This window comes from Ochotona curzoniae, unplaced genomic scaffold (assembly GCF_017591425.1).
Source record: "Ochotona curzoniae isolate NIBS_2020 unplaced genomic scaffold, NIBS_Ocur_1.0 scaffold_4701, whole genome shotgun sequence".
In the NCBI taxonomy this organism is placed as follows: domain Eukaryota; kingdom Metazoa; phylum Chordata; class Mammalia; order Lagomorpha; family Ochotonidae; genus Ochotona; species Ochotona curzoniae.
Window position 1 is genome coordinate 7,691,728 of NW_024467122.1, and position 19,660 is coordinate 7,711,387.

General features: G+C 47.6%; 1 protein-coding gene across 3 annotated transcripts in view; it reads left to right on the forward strand.

The window, feature by feature from the left end:
* The window catches only part of LRRK1 (leucine rich repeat kinase 1), a 117,156-nt gene that overhangs the window by 34,987 nt on the left and 62,509 nt on the right, over positions 1–19,660 (forward strand). For all 3 annotated transcript variants that reach the window (XM_040969910.1, XM_040969912.1, XM_040969911.1), the window contains 2 exons: positions 7,333–7,496; positions 18,363–18,534. In XM_040969910.1, the coding sequence (XP_040825844.1) occupies positions 7,333–7,496; positions 18,363–18,534 (336 nt within the window). The remainder of the gene's footprint in view (positions 1–7,332; positions 7,497–18,362; positions 18,535–19,660) is intronic.

Sequence of the window (19,660 nt, forward strand, 5' to 3'; positions counted from 1 at the left end):
CAAACGCTGCACCTGCAGGACTTGACAATGGCCCAGATTAATCATGCATGGAACACTGTGATTGTTTTATCTTTCAAAATCTGGAATACCTGTGCCAGCTATTGTCCACAAGATTACATATATATATATACACACACACACACACACACACACACACACGTGCATACACAGAAAAACACAAACAGAAAAACTTCCCCAGCCATCCCATCGTTTCATCTACTGAGGGCAGCTGTCATTGTCATTGTGTATCTCCTTGGAGTCTCCTCTCTACATGGGGGATAGGAGTAGAGAGAAAATAAAGGAATAGGGTAGGCAGAAGGGGGTACAACCAACAGGATTCACAAACAAAAAATGACAGCCTGTGTATATTGGGGTACTTCGTCAAGTCCAAGGAGAAGATGAATTAGAGGATTTGTTTATTTTGATACAAAACATTTTAGAAATTCATGCATAATTTTACTACGATACTCATTTTCCCATCCGTGAAACCCCTCTTGCACTGTCTATACTCAGGGGAAAGCTTTTATTTCTGTTATTTATATACTTTGTCAAAGCATTTTAACTTGAGCCTGGAGAAACCTCTTTGCCGTGGCCCTTGGTCATCTGTGGCTGTTGTTATATACCTGTGGTATATTTTCACATGGGGTGTGTTTTCACCTGTCACCATCATGGCCCCCAACCTAGGCAAGACCTCAGGCACCACCCCTGGGAGCCCCTCCGCATTCCCTTGGCACTCCCTGGCTGGCCGGTTCTTCCCGCAGCTCTTGCCGGAAATCCTGCAGGAGCAGGGGCCGAGCTGAGACGTGGGTCCCTGTTGCCCATGGTGTGGCTGCAGCAAACAAGAGCACTGGGGGGTGGGCAGGGACCCCTTCTGAGGGTCTCGTCCTATGTCATGGTGCCGTCCCATCCACCAGGGCTCCCACCGAAGCCAGTACGCAGGGCACTGTGACAGGTTCCACTGAGCTGGCTGCATTGAGCGTTGTCAGACTGCATCTTTTCGCTGTGTCAGGTGGACACAACGTGGCATCTTAGGACAGATGAGGTGTTCTCTTACTAAAGAAGCTAGTACTCCCCAGCGCCATTTCCTCCAGCTCTGTCTAACTCCCATCTGTTTTCTCTGCTCCTTTCCGATGCTTCCGTGGGGCTAGCCACCAAGACGCCGTCAGTCTGCACTGACAGCTTCCCCACCAGGAGATGTGCCCAGCCTCCCTAGCTGGACCCGGCTCCTGTGCACCTCCCTAGTTGGACCTGGCTGTGCTGCCCCCAGGCAGGGCTCCTGTGCCCTGAGCTTTTCCAGTGCTGCTGGTGTGGCTGGCAGGATGGAGCTGAGCAGCAGCTGTCTGGAGCTGGGGAGGAATTGCCACGGAGGGTCACCCTGGCGGGGGGCGGAGGACTGTGCCTCCCCCACCGCTTCTGTACCCATGACCTCTACATCTTCCCAGGAGAAAGAAAGAAAGGGTTGGATTTCATTGTAACATGACCCACGGAGAAAAATTGCTGCTGGGGCTGAAAACCCAAGAGAAGCATCCTTTGGCTAAAGGCCAGCAGTGCTGGGGCAACAGAGAGCAGCCGCCACAGTGCTGGGAGAGTGCCCCCCTCCTGGGGATGCATGCTGTGGCCACACGGGACCCGCTGGTGGAAAGCACAAGAAGGAAGTTACCCAGCTATGAGCAGGTTGGTAGCATCTAAGAGTTCGCTTGTGTCTGTTCTGGAATGAGCCAGGGACAAAAAATCATTTTCTGCCATTTACCACTCTCTAGAGGGAGGCGAATGCAACTAAACCGGCATGTCCCCACGGATCTGCAGGTGGGACGGCAGTGGGGGTAGGCCGCCCCCCAGTTTGACTTGGTAAATGGCAAGTGCCCTCCCTGGTACAGGTTTTCTTTGGTGGGGATGAGGTGGCATGGGGGAGGGGATTGCACTCGTGTGCACACACACACACGCACACACACCAAACATTAGGACTTCTGGGAGTAAATCCACTCTTCTGCTTCCTTCCCATTGTGCTAGAAGTGTAGGAGAGAAGGAGGGGGTGACAGAGAATTTTGCTCCAGTTGTTTAGTCAAGAAAGATGATTTAGCCATTGTTGTTCTGGAAGACAAGGGAACAGTGTCTCCTGGGGAACTCTGGTCGGGGCACTCCGAGGGTGGGCAGACAGGGGAGCCCTCCAAGTCGTGCACGGGCCACCATGATGTGTTGGGATACAGGACGTAGCTGCATCCCAGGAGGCGATCCTCAGTGATATTTGCGGGATTCTGTCTTGCTTTTCTCTGAGATGTGAGCAGAGGATGGATCTGTGGTTTTTCTACATTTGAGGTAGTGTGTTTTCCTAAAACATCAATTATGGAGCTGGGGTTTAGTGCTTGAGTTATCCGCCAGCAAAAGTCGCTCCTCCTAGCTGTGGCTGGCTGTCTGCCTCGCGCAGTGTGGCTGACAGCGTTTCTTGAACACAGAATTCAACCTGAAGGTGATGATCCGGGTGCCCGGCGGCTTTGCATGTCTCATATTCTTTAATCAAGTACATCTGTATGTGATGAACTTGAGGTTCCCATGCTCACATGGCACGTTGAGGCACAGGACGGAACAGAGGGCTCACCTCCTGACTTGGACATCACTGGGAATACCTCTTATGTTCTTGAATAGCTGTGCTTGCTTGGATCTGTAACCTTCGCTGTTCGCTACACTTTGATGCTTCCCTGCTTCTGACAGACTGTATGCTAAAATCAAACTAGTAGCCAAAGCTAGGAAAAAAATAAATAAATAAAAACAAGCTGTCCCCTTGGTTTCCCCTGCTTGTCATTCAGCGTTCTGTGCACGGAAGGCAAGGGCCGATTTTGTTTGTTCACACAGTATGTTTGGAATTTTCTCCCCCATACAGGCAAATAGTAACACAGACTGTAGCATAAAGAACAAAAAGAGAATGTTTTCAGCTCTGTAATGCACTGCTATTATTCCCCTCCTAATTCTAGCTATTTTGTGGGTCATTAATGTTTTATGGAAATAGAATAAATTTGGGAGGTTAGACTTTTAGATTTTAGATCTGTGTGAAGGAAACGGAGCTGGGATGGTTTACTGTATAGAAGCATATATTCGGGGCATTGGTTGATGACTAAGTGCAAGTTATTGAATAATCTCAAATGGGATAAATACATTCCACGGTGTTTAAATTTGAATCAGAGATCTGCGGTTCTCACATACAAAACAGCGATAAGTTGAAGGACAAAGTGGCAGTGACAGTGTCTGCTGGCAGAGGCTGGCTTCTGCCTTCCACAGGTTCCTGTGTGACTGAACTCTGTCCTCTGAGAACGTGTCCTTTTATTACCTGTGTGATGTCCCTTTGACACTTTAAACGAAGCAGAGACAGCGTTTCATTACCCAGACTTAGGGGACACACAAGAAAAGCCTTCTCTAATTCTTTCACTTTTCCCTGGAAGCCCACCGGTAAGACCGACGGTTCTCATTTTGTCCTCTTTTCTTTCGGCTCAAATGAGCATCAGCCAGTCTCTAATTTCAGCAAATTAAATGGAAGATTAAATTAAATGCAGATGCATTCATCAGTGTTTTCCCATCGTGGTTGGACTGAGCCGCCAGCACGTGGGGGTCAGTGAGCATGGATAAGCACTGTCCATCCAACTTCAGAAAAATCGGATTCCAAACTCAAAAATACAAACGTAACTTTAAGAACTGTAGCAGGAACTGAGCAGGCTCTCGATTCCTGTTACATTATTTACACTCCCTACTTGGTGTTATTTAAAGATCAAGTTCAAATAACATCTCATTGTAGTTCCACATATGACCTACATGTGTTCTGGGTTTCACCTTCACAATGCCCATGAACCTGAGCTCACAGTTCAGTTGTTTGTGCTTCTGTCTGTAACTGAACAGAGAAGGTTACTCTGCAAGCTTGCTTGTATGAACGAGTGTTCCTGATTGTGCACACACACATGTGTAGAAACACATACACACACCTTTTACTGGATAAGAAGAAGATTTGCTTAATTCAGAAGACAAGCAATAGCATGTTTAAGTGCATCCCTCTGATAAATGGCATTCCACTTAATTCTGTCTGGGTCCTTCACACCCTGCTAATGGCCTTTCTTCCTTTGCCTGCTCTCCAATGTCTTGGGGTCCCAGGGGGTAAATAATTCATGGGCATTGTTAGTGTGTGCCGGGAAGCAAGATTGTCTTGTTTGTATGTGTAACCACCTACACACCATGCCTTCCCCTGACTCCTCTTCACAAAACATGCAGACAGTCACACACATATCCCACATATGCATGCATGATGATCTCCACCCAGACACAGCACTTCTGTGCGCTACTCCAGGGAGAGTGTGAGTGTGTGTGACCACACACTGGACCTGCATTTTCAGCACGATTGCCTGAAGTCCTGGCTTAGCAAGGGCTAGATGAGCCACTGTGGTATTAAAGACCTTAGCCTTAGAGGTGGTGCAGCTTCTTTATTCTACAGGGCAGGGTCACACTGCAGGGTTGGTGAGGTCCACACACAGCCGCATAAACAGCCTGTGTATATTTGGCTAAGATTCAGTGTTGCTGTAGTGTTTTAGGTTAAAATGTCTGTAATGTGAAATGCACAGGTCTTAGATGGACTGTTGGTAAATTTCTACAAGTCCAACAGCTGTATAATAATAGTGCAGCTGGGCACAGAACTGTCAGCCCCATGTTCTCTTGCCCTTGGCTGGTAAACATGACTGCATGCTGCAACCCCAGGAATGACCCCTGTGGTCATGTTTAAAGCACGATTAGGGCAGCATATAAATGAAATTGTTTTTGTACTTTTCTTTCACTCATCATTAGGTCTCAGGAGTCAATGCACGGATCAGTAGTCATTTGTTTTTTATTGAGGAGTAGTTACTGAACCACAGTCTGTTTATCCGTCCTCCTATTCATGGGCAGTTGGGCCCCAAAGTTGAGAACTATGACAAGTAAAGTTGGGGCTGGTGTTGGGGCTGGTAAAGTCACCACCTGCAGCACCTGTATCCCGTACGGCAGTCTTTGATTGCTGGCTGTTCCACTTCCGCCCCATCTCCCTGCAAAGGCTAGGAAGGCAGCAGAGGATGGCCCAAGAGTTTGGTTGGGCCCTTGTACCCATGTATGAGACCAGAAAAGGCTCTTGGCTCCTGGCTTCAGTCTGGCCCAGCTCCATCCTTTGCAGCCACTTGGGGAATGAACCAGTGGTGGAAGGTATATTTTGATGGGCAGGTAGCAGTGAGGCATGCTGTAACAATTTTTCCTTTCACGGCCCTCGTTTCCCAAATCCCATCTAGCAAAACCTTTTTGCTCACTCTCAAGCATATCAGTGTTTCCTATGTGTTTTTCTAGCTTTCTGGTTTTAGCACTTACCTTTGATCGGGACCATGGTCTGTCTCAGGTTCATGTTTGTGTGCGATGAGAAGTAAGGACAGAAGTTTCTGTCTGTTAAGCAAAACCCACACTTACTCCAGCACCATTGGTTGAAAAGATGTTGCCCTTCCCAGTGCGGGGCTAGGGCACTCTTGTCAAACTCAGCTAAATGCGCAAGCGCGAGTCTCTGAGTCTGTTCTGTTGGTTGGAGCTGTGTGTCTGTGTCAGTCCCACACTGTTTTGATTGCTGTAACTTTATGGAAATTCTTGAAATCGGAGAGTGCACATTCTCCCACCCTCCTCCTTTTCAGTACTGCTTTAGTTATTCTGCATAAGATTTCCATACAAAATCAGAATCAAATTGCCAATTCCTACACCCCCCTCAAATGTAACAGGATTATGGTAGGGATTAGAGTGGGTAAAATGAGGAGAATTGGCGGCTCAGCAGTATTGATTCCACTCATGACTGAGCACTGGATGTCTGTCCATTTATTTTAGATCTTGCTTGACACTTGTACACTTGATTCTGCTCTTCTTTTGGTAAACGGATGTGTCAGCAAGTGATTCTTATGCTTTTGTAAATGAATGGCTTCTTATTTTTTTCCCCAAATGTTAGCTGCTATTATGCAATACTTTGTGGTATGAGTATTTGGAAACCACCTCACTAGTTTTTGCATTTTAAAAAAATCTGCAGCCTGTTTCATTTAGCCCCTTAGAGAGCCAGCAAAGAGATGAAGTGGGTCCCGCCCTCTGCTACAGAGCCAAAAAATCAAGCTTCAGTCCCAGTTGGCCACCGATGGCTGCGTGACCATGGCTGAGAACGGCAGCAATCGCAACCTGGTGTTGCTGCGGTTCAACACCATCAGAACTTACCTCCTCTTCAATTGCAGCCTTTTCACTAATATCTATGCTTGCCACTCTGAATTGTCAACCTTTTTGGAAATCTGGAGGCCTTGAATTTTCTCCCTAGAAAAATACACAAGAGTTTTATATGCAGTTTAGAATACTCAGGGAACCTGGCTGTTTGCCACCCAACACACACCTGACCATAAATCCCTGTTCTGGAATGGGATTCTGATGGAGGAGGGCCAGCTACCTTTCTCTCTGCCTCCAGCACCCGGCACGGGGTGGGGCCCCTGCAGCTGCCCAGTACATGGCTTGTGCCTTCATTCACAAGCCTGGCACTGCTGTACTGCGGCCTCCTGCAAGTCTGGCTTGTCCTCCTAAGGTGGTCTGTTCATCTGGAGCTGCCCCCAACTGCCCCCCACAGAACAGGTATGCATCCCCAGCAGGGTTGCTGTATGGATAAGCTGGAGGTGTCTTTGGAACCCTGGTCAGTCACACCTGAGGTGCACATGCATCCCAAGGCCTGGGGACTCAGCATGTCCAGGAGCATCACATGATGTGTTTGTGTGGGAGTGGTGGGGAGTCGGGGCTGCCAATTCAAAATCTGGCCTACTTGGGGCTGTCTAGACAGGGTCAAAGACTGGCATCCCCCCTCAAAACAGATATTTCGGCTACCTCTAGATGCCCTAACTCCCTGAGGGACCCAGCAGACAGACACACTGGCTGGAATCCTTAGCCTCCATGCCTAACTCTCTGCTTCCTGCGTACCCTGCTTCTGCAGGTTGTGCAGTCAAGGAGTATCTTTCGCCCTTCATCCATGACACCAGGCAGCTACCTTTGGGTTCTGCAAAGGTTCAGGGCAACAGTGGCCTTGCAGGGTCATCCAGGCTGCCCTTGGCTGCCTGGAGACTTTGCAGAAAGCCCAGCTTCACCACCTGCCCCTTCCAAAGAGCTGCAGGTGTCATGATGGGAGCTTGGGGACAGCAGCACATTGCGGCCATCTGCTTCTCTTCCTGCCCCCTAGAATTAGGTTCCAGATGGCACAGCCCTCTGCTGTCCTCTCCCAAGAACATACATGTGACAATGATGCCACGTATGATGATGATGCTTTCTCTCATATAGGTGCCAGAGTCATGGGCAGCAAGCCGTCCACCCCGGGCAGTGACTGCACAGCGCAGGCCCTCAGGACAGAGGACATCCATGCTGCCTACAGACGAGGAGACTCTGGCAGGGCCCGGGACCTGCTCCGAGAAGCTTGTGAGGAAAGCACATCCCAGTTGGACAAGGTAGGAGAACCAGGCCACCCGTACTTGCCAGGGGTCACAGTCCTGGTGTCTTTGTCATGAACAACCTCGTTTCTGACCTTGCCACCTGTCACTTCAGGCCAGTGAGGGATAGATGAGAGGTTGTGGAAATGTCAGGACCAAAATGCATATCATACACTCCAAAGACAAGCTTTAGAAGGACAGTAAAGTAGTAAAAGAGTCAGGAAGAAACCCTGTTGCTAACGCACCCTGGCAACTGCTCGAGGCCTTGGGTATCTTTTGCCCAACCTGCTAACCTGAATGTTGCTGTTGCGTTTCATCTAGAAAGCCTTGTATACATTACTTATTGCCACCTAGGGTTGTACTTAGATGTTCTTGTGGAAGTATACGTGTTTATAGTATCACACCTTCAGCAGCCAGGTGACATTCCTTCTGATAAAGGACCTCTGGACCAGGGAAACCGAGGCTGTAATCTCATTTTGGGGGGACAGTTGGGACTGACTCAGCATGGCCCCCCTCGAGAGGGAGAGACCAGCACACCTGCTGTCTTGATTTCCCGCAAGCCTCCCAGCCCACAGATGATGATGCCCACACCCAGGCCAAGTCTTCCCATGTGATCTGCTAGACTCGCACGCTAATCTAGTTTGCAAACCTTCGCACAGACATGCTCCAAATGATGCTTTTCCTGAGTTTCTCCTAATCGGCTCAAGTGGAAGTCATACACTTGACCATCATGCCAGCTTTTCCTTTTAATTGGTACTAGATTGTTTCTGATGTCTGTAGTGGACCTTTTTTTTTTTTTTAATGTATAGGTTCAGTTCTAGAATGGAAGAGACCAAGGAAAGAAGGGCTCATTTTAAGTGTAAACCAGTAGAAATTGCTCAATCTAGACAAAAATAACAAAAAGTCAAAAGGGGATAGACTTAAATGAACAGCTGATGGGGTCAGGAGAATGTTAACTGAAGATCTAACGTTGGTTATTACAGTTCCAGAAGAAGAGCAGAAAGTAGTCAGGACTGATAGATGACTCAAAGACACAGGTCCTAAAACCTCCCCCAACAACGAAAGAAGCTGAGTGAACCCAAACGAGAATAAAGCCGTGAAAGCCACCCTAAAGGAGACATAGGAAAACAGCCCAGAGACACGCGCAATGCGTTTAAGGCAACAACAAATGAACCCACAGTGAGTTCCTCATTAGAAACCTTGGAGACCAGAAGGAAGTGGCTCATGTGTTTCAGGTCCTCAAACAAAAAGTCAACACAGAACTCCATATCCAGAGAAAAATACCTTTCTAGAATAAAGTCTGGGAAAAAACAAAAGGCTTTCCAGGGTGTCGTGAAACCCAGAGTCCTTCCCGGAGGAGCTGTCCCAAAGGAATAGCTAAAGGGTACTGAAGAGGGTACCCTGGGACACCGGAAAGAAGCAGAACATGGCAGTGGCAAAAACTGAGTAGTTAAATTAGACGTTCACTCCCATATTTGTCTTTAGATTGATTGACAAGGCAAAAATTATAATGTTGTTTTATGTGGCTCTTAATAAGTAGAGATGAAATGTCTTAGACAAAAAATAAAATGGGAAAAAATAAAATGATGCAGAAAATGTTGAAAGTAGGAGATTTTGGTAAATCATGTAAATGTAATAATGATACCCAGAGCAACCACTTAAAAAAAAAGAAAACATAAAAAGAGACATACTGAAAAACCATAAAACAGTCAAAATGGAACTAAAAAAATGTTCAGCTAACTCATGGAAGGCAGGGAAATGGAAACGGAGAAATGGAAAAAACCAAGCAGAAGCAAAGAAATAACAAAGCAGACCCAAGGTGTAAACAATTATATTAAGTTTAAACGGTTTAAATACATGAACTTAGAATCTGGCAGAAGAGTTTTAAAAGCACATAAGCCGTAGCTGGTCCCTGTCCTCATCCCTACCAGTGACCATGCCTTGAAAATTTGAGAAAATCAAGGAATTTCGCTCATAGACAGGCAAGTCTGTCAAATGAAGAGAAGAGGGATCACATGAGGTTAAAGTTGGGGCGGCAGATGCCTTTAGTGTTGGTCGCCACAGACACGGAACAGGCAGAGAAACAGAAGCAGCCTCTGACCCTAGGTTGGGCAGGAAAGGGGTAGAAATGAGTGAGATTTAGGGCCCAGCACGATAGCATAGTGGTTAAGGTCCTCGCCTTGAGCGTGCCAGGATCCCATATGGGTGCCAGTTCTAATCCCGGCAACTCCACTTCCCATCCAGCTCCTTGCTTGTGGCCTGGGAATGCAGTCAAGGATGGCCCAAACAGCTTTGGGACTCTGCACCTTGTGGGAGACCCGGAGGATGCTCCTGGCTTCGGATTGGCTCAGCTCCATCTGTTACGGCCGCTTGGGGAGTGAACCATAGGATGGAAGATCTTCCTCTCTGTCTCTCTTCCTCTCTGTATATCCGCCTTTCCAATAAAAATAAATAAATATTTTTAAAAGAAAAATGAGTGAGATTTGGGCCCAGTGGGATGCCTCAGTGGCTAAATCCTCACCTTGAAACCGCTGGGATCCCATATGGATGTCACCTTGTGTCCCAACTGCTCCATTTCCCATCCAGATCCCTTGTGGCCTGGAAAGCAGTAGAAGATGATCCAAAGCCTTGGGACCCTGCACCCACGTGGGAGACCTGGAAGAAGTTCCTGGCTCCTGGCTTAGGATCAGCTCAGCTCCAGCCATTGTAGTCACTTGGGTGTGAATCAGCAAATGCAAGAACTTTCTCTCTGTCTCTGCTTCCCTCTGTAAATCTTCCTTTCCAATAGAAATTTTAAAAAATTAAAATTTTTAAAAAAGTGATATTCACTAGCTTAAACTTTATTACATACTGTATATGATACAAATTATGTATGTTGGTTGGAAGTAAGAAGCAAGCAAATACATGTATACATATGTGTATATATATATATATATATATATATATATATATATCATGCAAACATTAGGTAGACTATAAAGCAAAGGAAGCAGGCAGACAGGGTTTTATAAAATAACAGAGGAGCCAGTCCACCAAGAAGACACAGCAATCATAAATGTGTATGCACCAGATGACAGAGCCGCAAAATTAGTGCAGTAAACCCTGCTGTGAAAGAAAGCATGGACGGACAGATCTGTCACTTCAGCTGCAGACTTTGAAGAACATTGAAAGTATGTCATTGCCAAAAAAAAAAAAAAAAGAAGAAGAAGAAAGAAAAATCCAAGGTTAGGAGGAGGAGAAAAGGTGGGAAGCAGGGCATGGCAAGAAGTTATGCTGCAAAAACTTTATATGAGGTAGTAAAAATTGTTCCCTCCTATGGATAGGTTTTTTAAAAGAAAAATTGCAACTGACAGAAGAGCTAAGCAGTAGATCAGCAAGGATACGAAGGAGCTCAACAGGACCCTCGTGGCATTTAAGGGACTCTCTCTCCATCACCAGATGCCAGAGCAGGATAAGCCAGACCTGGGTCGTGGCACAAACCTTAATACATCTAAAATAACTGCAATCCTGCAGGACACGTTCTCCTTCATCCATGGAACCAAGCTGGAAATCCACTAAGAGAGAGGGGAAATTCCCCAGCACTTGGAATTGAACCCTATTCTTTCAAGTAATCCATGGTTCAAAGAGAAAACCTCAGTGGAACTTGGAATGGAACGAAAATGAAAATACGAAACATCAAGATTTGGGAGATGCAAGGAAGCCATGCTGAGCGGTCCATTTGTAAGACTAAGTGCTTAGATTAGTAACGAGTAAAAGGGCTGGACGTTTGGCTCAGTGGTTGAGTTATGACTTAAGAAACCCACATCCCCTGTCAGAGTGCCTCCACTTCTAATCCAGCTTCTTGTGGAGTTCATCCAAGGAGGCAGAAGTTGGCGTCTTCAGCCACCAGCGTGAGAGACCACATGGAGATTCTGGCTCCTGAGTGCTTCCTTGAACTCTGCCCTGGCTGTGGCAGGCTGCACCGCAGATGCACAGAGACCCTCTGAGTCTCTGCCTTTTGAATAAAATGAAAATAAATATGGAGGTGAAGAAAGAAAAGATGTAAGTCCCGAATCAGTGAACTACTACCTAAAGACAATAGAAAATAAACAAATCTAAAGCCAGCTGAGGAAACACTAAACATAAGTAGAAATTTAATGAAATCTAGAGGGAAAACAATGAAGAAAAGCAATTAAGCAAAAGTTGGCTCTTTGGAAAAATCAGTAGACTTGACAAGCATCAAGCAAAAAGAATGAAGAGAAGAGAGGAGAATCACCAACATCAGGAAGAAAACAGAATGTTAGCATGCAGTGCACAGGGGGCAGCAGGCTCAACTCCACAGGCTTGAGTTTGACAGCTGATGAAATGGGCCAGACCCTGAAGAATTAAAACCACGACAGCCTTGTGGTATGAAATGAGCAGCTTGAAAATCCCTGCAATAATTAAGGGATTCTTCTCTTTGTCTTTGAAAACCCCCAAGAAGATCTGCAGACTCAGATGGTTCACTGGTGGATTCCCCCCTATGGTCAAAGAAAGAATTAACACCACTTCTACACAATCTCTTCCAGAAAATGCAAGAGGGGAAAATACTTCTCCAACATTCCTGGGAAACCAGGTCAACCCTCATACAAGACTCAGACAGAAATGAATCAAACAACAAAAAGAGACAAGGACCAAACAGCCATGGTCCAATAAGAACAGATAGAAAACTCCAACAATCGTGTGTAAAGCCAATCACATGTTAAGTAACCAGTGTGATCCCCAGAGGAACAAACTAAAGAAAAACGCTCCATCACATCAAGCGATGCACGGAAAGCATTGGAAATTTAAGTGCTTTTTCATGACTTTAGGGAAAGAACCCCTCAAGGAATCCTCTGGACCAAGAAACCCCACAAAGGGTACAAAGCCTGACAGTTTATGTCACCCTGGACGGTGGGCTTGGTGCACTGACCCTGAGACTGGGTTCATGTTGGTTCTTGGAGCTGGCGGCTGAAGACCAAGGTCAAACAGCTGCATCTGTCCAGGGCTGCACTTGTCATGCCTTGTGGAAGGGCGCTCACTTGGAGGAAAATGCACTAATTCCCTGGTGAGAGGCCTCCCAGCCACCTCTTTAAAGCCCTACCTCCGGGCCCGGCGCGGTGGCGCAAGCGGTTAAAGGTCCTCACCTTGCACGCCCGGGATCCCATATGGGCGCCGGTTCTAATCCCGGCAGCCCCGCTTCCCTTCCAGCTCCCTGCCTGTGGCCTGGGAAAGCAGTCGAGGACAGCCCAAAGCTTTGGGAACCTGCACCCGCGTGGGAGACCCGGAAGAGACTCCTGGCTTCGGATTGGCATAGTATCGGCCCGTTGCACTCACTTGGGGAGTGAATCATCGGACGGAAGATCTTCCTCTCTGTCTCTCCTCTCTGTATATCCACCTTTCCAATGAAAAAAATAATAAAAATAAATCTTTAAAAAAATAAAAAAAAAGCCCTACCTCCCAGCACTACCACACATCAATCAGATTTTAAGACTGCCTTCCCCTCGCAACAGGAACAAGGCAAGGATCTCCACTCCCAACAAGACACCAGAAGTGCTTCTCAAGAATAATTACAGCATAATTATACTCAATAAAATTCTGTTCCTTGTGTGATTATAGTTAGGTAATAGAATACTTAACTAGAAATTCTAACCCATGCAGTAAGATGAGGAAATGAAATCAAAGGCATACAGATGTGGAAGGCAGAAATAAAAATGCATTTGCAGATAACACCATAATCTAGATTAAAAAGACTGTATTCAAGAAGAGGAAGTTGAAGGCAGTAGTTTAAGCCTCTGTGTGGATGCTTGCAATCCATCTCCGAGTTCAAGTCCTGGCAGCTCCGCTCCTGGTCCTGCTTCCTGCTGACACTCACTCTGGGAGGATCAGGTGCTGGACTTAAGTGCTTGGACCCCTGCCACCCATGTCCACCCGTGGGAAAGACCTGGGTTGAGTCTCAAGCTCCTGGCTTTCGTGTGGCCGGGGCCTCTCTGTTGATGGTATTTGGTGAATGAATCGGCGAATAGAAGATTCTCTCTCCCACCCTAAATTGGAAATCAGTTAATTAATTTTGAAATGTAAAAAGGACCTGATACATTGGATCCTCAACATTAAAAAGCCAGAAATGCAGTTATCAAATGTGTGCACTCCTGGAGGGCACATGCTCAGGAGAATATGCAGCGGAAGAGCAGCACGTGAGCAGGCGTTCTGCGTCACTGGCCACTGGGAAGGGCAGATTAAGAGCACCGTGAGAAACAGAGCCAAACCACGGGCAGTGCCAAATGCTGGTGAGGGTTCAGAGCAGTGTATCTCTCACATACTACTGATGAGAATATGAAGTGATACTATCTTGGCAATTTCTTGAAAAACTAAAGACACCCTACAGTTGGATCCAGTCATTGAACTCCTGAGCGCTTACACGACTGGAAAAGATGTTTATCTGCACACCACCAGCTGCCCCTGTGATATGCAGAAGCTAGTATCAACAAAAACTCTCAGCAGGTGAATGGCTGAGCATTCTGCAGCATAGAGCTAAGCCATGTGGAGTTCTACTGGAATGCATAGCTTGGGGATTTCAAGGCCATTGTGCTGCATGGGGAAATGTGCATCTGAGAGGGTTGCAACCTTATTGACTCCATGCATGCAATGGTCTCAAAACGCTGAGTTAGAGATAGGTTAGAGACTGTGGAGACCAGGGTTGTGGGTGGGACTGCGAGGGGCAGCTCGTGCGAGCTCTTTGTTCCCATGTCCCAGCTGCTGTGATGGTGGCAAAAATTGACACCTGTGACCCACGACTGTGACCTGGGCATCCCTATACAAGTGCCAGGTTTCTGGTCTTGGGGTCATGCTGCCATCATATAAGATGTGACTGCTACGGCAAACTGGGGGAAAGACTCTGCACTCCTCACTACTGTCTCTCCCACAGACTATAAATCTCTAATTATTTTAAGGCAAAAAAAAAAAGTTAAAGCGAGTCAGGAATTCTGCCTTTTTCCATTGAAAAAGATTCACACTGTAATTTTAGTTAGATATTTTTGCCATTTAGACCTCTGTAATTTTTTTTTTAACTGGCAAAAATGAATGTGTGGAGTTAGAGGTCAGAATAGGGGCTGCTCCTTGTGACCACAGAGGGTCCAGGGGAAATCTGAGTGTGTGTGTCCAGTAGCGGTCACAGAAGCACAAGCCGCGCATATTTTAGCTTTTCTATACTGCTGCAACATTATAACGCGTCAGTTGGAAAGAGCGCTTTGCTTTGCATGGCTCACCTGTGAGTTCCTGTGGATGAAGGTGTTCTAGAAGATTGTGTGCGAAGGAGTTAAAAAAAAAAAGTGGAGTCCACTTTTAATTTTTCCTTTGCCCTGCAGTTGAGATAAAAATCAGAGAGCCTGCTCCAGCCCTTCCCCCTCTCGGTCACTCCTGGGCGCGGGCTGGCTCTGTGCCATCTCTTACCGCAGCACAACCCTGTCGCCAGTGGAGTCTAGACAGCTGTGAGCTGTGGGGGTCAGTTAATCAATTGTGTGGCTTTTCTGTATGAGGCGAGTGCTTTCCCGGAACAGCGGGCTGCCCTGCCCCACCCGGGCAGAGTGGCTGGCAGGTGTGGGTTCTCCTCCCTGGTTAGCGGGGTAATTCATCCCCGTCCGTTAGAGCGTTCCTCACCTTACCTCCCCACCACGCCCAGTCCCTTCACTCTTGCTGCAGAACTTAAGCCCTCATCCAAGCCCCACCTTCTCCTGGAACTCTTGGGGTGGAGCAGAGAGCATGACCTTTGGAGCAGGACAGGTCGAAGTTCTAGTGCCCATGAACTCCCTAACCGAACTCTCTAACCTTGACTGAGGTTCAGGCACCTTCCTCATATGCTGCTGCAAAGATTGAATGTGGCCACAGAAGCCTGATCATCAGTATCCATTGCTTCCCCTGGGTTCCAGCAACTCCTTTCTGCCTGTTTCATCCTAAAGTCATTTCCAAAAGCACTTTATTTATTGCTGTTTTAGGCCTCCTTTCATCTCAAACAGAGGCCAGAGATCCACCCCCACCTTGGTATCCTCAGGGACACCCCTCACCCTGCCTCTTACACACAGTAGGTCTTAATGAATGCTGATGGAGGTACCAGCTCTCTCCTTCCAATTTGGGTTTCTCCTTCTGCCCCTCTAACATGCCGGTGCTCACGCCGTGGGCGAGCAACCAGTCTTAAAAATGCATTCCAACACCTGAACGCCACCCAGCCTCCAAGCTTTCTTTTCTTGGGCCCAGGAAGATCATGCAAATCCAGGGCCATTTTCCACCCATCTATGACAACCACTTGCTTGTTATGTGTCTATGGGAAAGTGATGAAACTTCCTCTGAACTTTCACATCCTTGTCCATCCTACAATCTACCACCCCGCCCCCATGACAGAGCCTCATCCCATACCAGAGCAGCTGGGATGAAGCAGAGCTCAGAGTTAACCGTCCGTACCCTGCTTCCCTCTTCCCTGGGGCCACCAAGTGAGGAATCCTCTGTGCGCTGCTGGAGGCTCTTCATCCTGATTTCAAATCTCTGGGTTCCCGTGTGGGTCACACGTGTGCGTGAACAGCTGGCAGAGCCTGGCTGCCCTTCCTGTCAGTAAGACTCACTGAGCTCGTGTGAGGTGACTGAGTTCTGTGCTAGGTTGGGAGGGGTCGCTCCCACGGCCCTGTCCTCATGAGTAAGATGCTGAAGTGCCGTACTGTCCAGGAGAAATGGATTGTGAGCCACAAACACAATTTCAGAATTTCTAGCAGCAACTTTAAAGAATTAGAAGCAGGTAGAATGTTAATAATGCTGTTTTATTGACCCTGTAAGTGGAGGTCTCTGACTCAGGATGGCTTGAATTACGATTTTTTGACTTTACAGTGGTATACAGGTGAAGCCAATTTAGATGAAGAATGTGGGCTTTGGATCTTGTTCTGGGCTCTGGGCCGGTTCCATGGTGTCTGATCCTCTCTGGCCATATTGGGCAGTGGCAGCGAACACAGCTCCTGGTAATCCTATGGTCACCATGGAAACATGATGCGCTATGGTCTGTTGTGTTGCTGACTGTTTCTGGATACAGTGATCGAACAAATTGCCAGAGATGGTCAGCACCTCGTTGTATGTAGGCTAAGTCCATGTTCTGGGTGAGCTGAAAGCAGGTTGTGCTAGACACTTTTTAGGGTCTCCCATGGTTAGGGGTGTTAAATGCATTTTCTTTTTTAAATTTTACTTATTTTTATTGAAAAAGCAGCTTTACAGAGAGAAGATGAGACAGAGAGAAAGATCTTCCACATACTGGTTCACTCCCCAGGTGATCATAATGGCCTAAGCTGATCTGATCTAAAACCAGGAGCTTCTTCTGGGTCTCCCACATGGGTGCAGGATCCCAAGGCTTTGAGCCATCCTTTACTGCTTTCCCAGGCCACCTGCAGGGATCTGGATGGGAAGTGGAGCAGCTGGGTCACAAACTGAAACCCACATGGGATCCTGGTGCGTGCAAGGCAAGGACTTTAGCCACTAGACTACTACGCCAGACCTACATTTTTAGTTTGAACCGTTTTTGACTCATATCGAGTTTGTTGAGACAGGATCCCATAATAAACCAAGGAGCGTCTGTGTGTGTGTTAACCATTGGTTGGGGAAGGACGTTTACCCTAGTGCTTAAGAAGCATGGATACACGTCAAGCGCCTGGGTTTGACCCCGCCTCCTGCTCCTGAATCCTGCCTCCTGCTCCTGAACCCCGCCTCCTGCTCCTGAACCCCGCCTCCTGCTCCTGAACCCCGCCTCCTGCTCCTGAACCCCGCCTCCTGCTCGTGCAGACCCTACCTCCTGCTCCTGAACCCCACTTCCTGCTCCTGAACCCCGCCTCCTGCTCATGCAGACCCTGGGAGGCATGGCTCACATGGTTGGGTTCATGCCACCAGTGGCAAAGACCTGGATGGAGTTTCAGGCTCCTGATTTGACCTGACCCAGTCTGGCTGTTGCAAGCATTTGGGAAGTCAGCCAGTGGATTCTTGGGGGTTTTCTGAACAGCTGGCCCCCGGAAGCACTGAGGGGGTGAGGAAGTGGTGGTGTTCCTTAGCATGAACCATCACCGGAGACAGTCTGATCAAGCATGTCCATTTATTGTGATGCAAGCTCAGACTTATACAGACTACGAAAGGGGAAGGCAGGGGGCACCTCCCTGCAGTCCTCCCACCCAGCAATGGCACTGTAATTGGCTAAAAGACATGTCTGTCTCTCTAGACCTTCCAGTCATGTCATAGGTCACCTACAACACTCATGGCTGGCAGGTAAGCTGTGGGTCACATATACCAGCTAGGCTGGCAAGGTGGCTTGGAACACTTACCAAGGAAGTTCCAACACAGCTCGTGCAAGGACAAGGAAGAGAGATGAGAGACTGGGATGCAGCCTACTGCCCTCACCTGTATGACCAGTGAACAGACCAGGTTGAGATCTCGGTTAGCCGAAACCATTGTCATGGGTTCCCCTGGAGACATGCTGTGCCACATGCCTATGACCGCTCACATAGGCCAAGCAGGCAGAGATCCGGGGCAATCTCCCACAGTGGATGAGAGCTGTCCCTTTCTCCTTATGTCTGTCTCTCTCAAGTGAATTTAAATAACTTTAAGAAGCACTGTTTTAGCATGTGCTCACTGTATGCATACTGCGGAGAGAATTTACTGGCTTTGAATACACACAGGCTTTGAAATCACATGCGGGTTCCCACCCGGCTCACTGATGGCACTTGAGCCACATTTCCCATGCTCCGCAGCCACAGCGGGCAGGCCCGGCCACCCTGGGCCAGGGAGCTCTGGTCTTGCCCCAGGGCTTGATGGAAGCATTGAAAAGTGACTGTCTAGCATCTCACCGCAACCTTGTCCTCTCTTGACCAGAGCCAGCTTCTGAGCATCGCTGCGGCTCACGGGGACCTGGAGACAGTCCGTTATCTCCTCACCGAGAAACAGGTGCAGCTGCCGACCGAGCCCACAGACGACAACCCAGCTGTGGTGGCGGCACACTTTGGGCACACGGCAGTTGTGCAGGAACTGCTGGAGTCCTTACCAGGTAAGTCGCGGGTGTGCGCTCTCACTACCTCCCAGGATCCTGCACTCAGGCTTTCACCCAGGAAGCAACAAGCCATCTGGGGCAGCCCCAGGACAAGCCCAAAGGCACCTGACAGTGCGCCTCACACTGCCTCACTGCTATGAACTGACCTGAAAGGACACCGTACTATAAAGACCATAGACAGATGTTGGGTTTTCCCTTTTAGAAGGGTAGTTTTCTTTATTTTTTTTTAATTTGAAATGTTTATTTTGTTTATTATTTTTTTTAATTAATTACATTGTGTTATGTGTCACAGTTTCATAGGCTCTGGGATTCTCCAACCCCTCCCTGTGCCCTTCTCCCATAGTGGATTCCTCCACCTTGTTGCAGTATTATAGTTCAAATTCAGTCAAGATTCTTTCATTGCAAGCGTATACCAAGCATAGAGTCCAGCATCTCATTGTCCAGATCAATTCATCGGTTTCTTGGGGAGACCATCTCTGATCTGAAGGTAGAGCTGACACAATATCATCCTGATCAATTAATAGCCCCAACATAACATCAACAACAATTTACAACATTATGAAATTAATTGACATGGTATTGAGTGACCAATATGTTAAAAAATGCAAGTTCTTAACCACATCCTATGACTACTTCGTTGATATCTCAATTTTAGTTTATATACAACCAGTTTCTATACACCTTAAATTGGCTATAGGGTACTATTCAGCTGCCTTGTGTCTATTTTCATTTTAGTATTTAGCAGTTTATAGAGTTGAAGTATAATTTTGCTGAACTTGGCAGTTTTTAGGGTTTGCTTGTCACTGTGTGCTGGACAGGAATCCTATGGCTTTCCAAGACACAGGGCTCTCTAGGAAACTGCTTCCAAGGCCCTCCCTGCTCCCAAAGACTAGGCAAGGGCACACCTACCCAGAGATGTGACCATGCCTGCCTGGCTTGTCGGTTCCTGCTGTGCCAGTGCCACTGGGGAAACAGCAGTAGCACATGCACCTTGGGCTTGTATGTGAAGAATCACTTGATACTAAAAAGCAGCAAAATAGCAATTCCATTGGGGGGAGCGGTGCAGCTGCAGGCTTTTGAGATGGATCCAAGCTGGGAGCTACCTGCAAGGTCATGGGCACTT